At 48.9% G+C, this 1681-nt stretch overlaps 1 protein-coding gene across 1 annotated transcript; it reads right to left on the bottom strand.

The window, feature by feature from the left end:
• Nucleotides 1-717: 717 nt before the first annotated feature.
• Nucleotides 718-1449, bottom strand: LOC123988696. The gene has a single exon (XM_046289447.1). The coding sequence runs from the start codon at nt 1447-1449 to the stop codon at nt 718-720; it is 732 nt and encodes a 243-aa protein (XP_046145403.1).
• Between the last annotated feature and the right edge of the window lie 232 nt (nt 1450-1681).

Genomic DNA, 1681 nt, shown 5'->3' with positions numbered 1-1681 from the left:
AGCGATAGACTTCCAGTTTACGAAGCTCGTATAGAAAATGGCGCAATTTATGAATAAGAAAAGTTTAGACTCTGTAGTTGTATGTTAATAAAGTTTAATCAGAAAGAAATGTTAAACAGTTCTTGCGTTCCGAAGCAACGCGTTCGAAATTCAGAAGAACTAGTACGTGAAGACGTATAAGAAGAAGCAGCCGCGTTCGCAAGTATGCGGCGGCATATTTATATTATGTTTCCCCCCCGTCTCCGCCGTCGCCCGCCGGCCTACCAGCTCAGTCGGCTCGCTACGTCGGCCAACGGAGCGAGTGAGATCGCTGGAGGTCGACGGAACGAACAGCTGAGACGAAGGAAGCGATCTAGCTTCTAGAAATTTCAAGCTTTAACGTTCGACGCTCGAACATACCGCCCGCCTTCTTTGGACGGCAAAGAAGCACGCACTGCTTCAAAGAAACCTGGCCCATATATAACCTTAAAGCGTCCAGTATAGTTACGCGCATCAGACCGTTGTACAAGTGTGTAGTTTTAAGTGTATAAAGGTGAAAAGACTTACAACTAATATAATACACAGGTAAGTAATTATATAAAAAAAAGAACGTTATAAGTAACCTTAAAATATAAAGTATAAAGAAAAGAAATATGCGATTGAATCGACTATGGCAGCAAACCGCCCGCCATAAACTATATAAATTTTTAAACGCATGGTAAAATTCCAAACGGAAAATTACGTCGAAGCAGATGAAGTGACGTCAGCAGAAGACACCGGGAGGGGGCACAACTTGACTATTGGTCTGGTGACAGAACCGCTAATAGTTCTCAAGGTGGCTACTCTCACTCGTCCATCTGGCCCTGGATGAAGGGCTTCGACTCGGCCCAGCGGCCATTTTGCCGGAGGTTGCAATTCGTCGCGTAGTAACACTAGTGTCCCCAGCTCCAGGTTCTCCTTCTGCTGACGCCATTTGGGAAGCTGCTGAAGGCTTTGCAGATATTCCCGCCTCCACCTGTGCCAAAAGTGAGAACGTAATATAGATATTTGTCGCCAACGCGAAATAAGAGAAATATTATGCGATTCGGATTCTGGATCCGGAACGATACAAGTGGGTTCACCGATTAAAAAGTGTCCGGGTGTTAATGCCGACAGGTCCGAGGGGTCGTCGGAAAGTGGATGTAGCGGCCGTGAATTTACGCATGCTTCCACCTGGCACAAGAGCGTTGTCATCTCCTCGAAGGTAAGCGTAGCGTTTTCGATGATTCTCCGTAGGTGGTGCTTAACCGTTCTAACTCCTGCCTCCCATAGGCCCCCGAAGTGCGGAGCATACGGAGGGATGAAGCTCCAGTCCGTGCCATCGGCTGCCAACGAAGCTGCGGCGTCTAAGTAAAAGGCGGAGGCGTCGCGGAACATGTTGCGCAACTCCCGGTCCGCTCCGTGGAAAACAGTCCCATTATCGCTCAACATGGTGGCGCAGCGACCTCTGCGACTGACGAACCTGCGAAAAGCGGCTAGGAATGAGGCAGAGGTAAGATCTGAGACAGCTTCAAGATGAATTGCGCGTGTAGTAAGGCAAATGAACAGCGCTATATATCCCTTGTAGGATTTGTGTCCTCTTCCTGGTGATGTCCGCAGCTTCACCGGTCCGGCGTAGTCCACCCCGGTGGAAAGAAAGGGTCGCCGAGGAGTGATGCGCCGA

This window comes from Osmia bicornis, unplaced genomic scaffold (assembly GCF_907164935.1).
Source record: "Osmia bicornis bicornis unplaced genomic scaffold, iOsmBic2.1, whole genome shotgun sequence".
Classification (NCBI taxonomy): Eukaryota; Metazoa; Arthropoda; class Insecta; order Hymenoptera; family Megachilidae; genus Osmia; species Osmia bicornis.
This window is presented reverse-complemented; position numbering and strand designations above follow the sequence as displayed.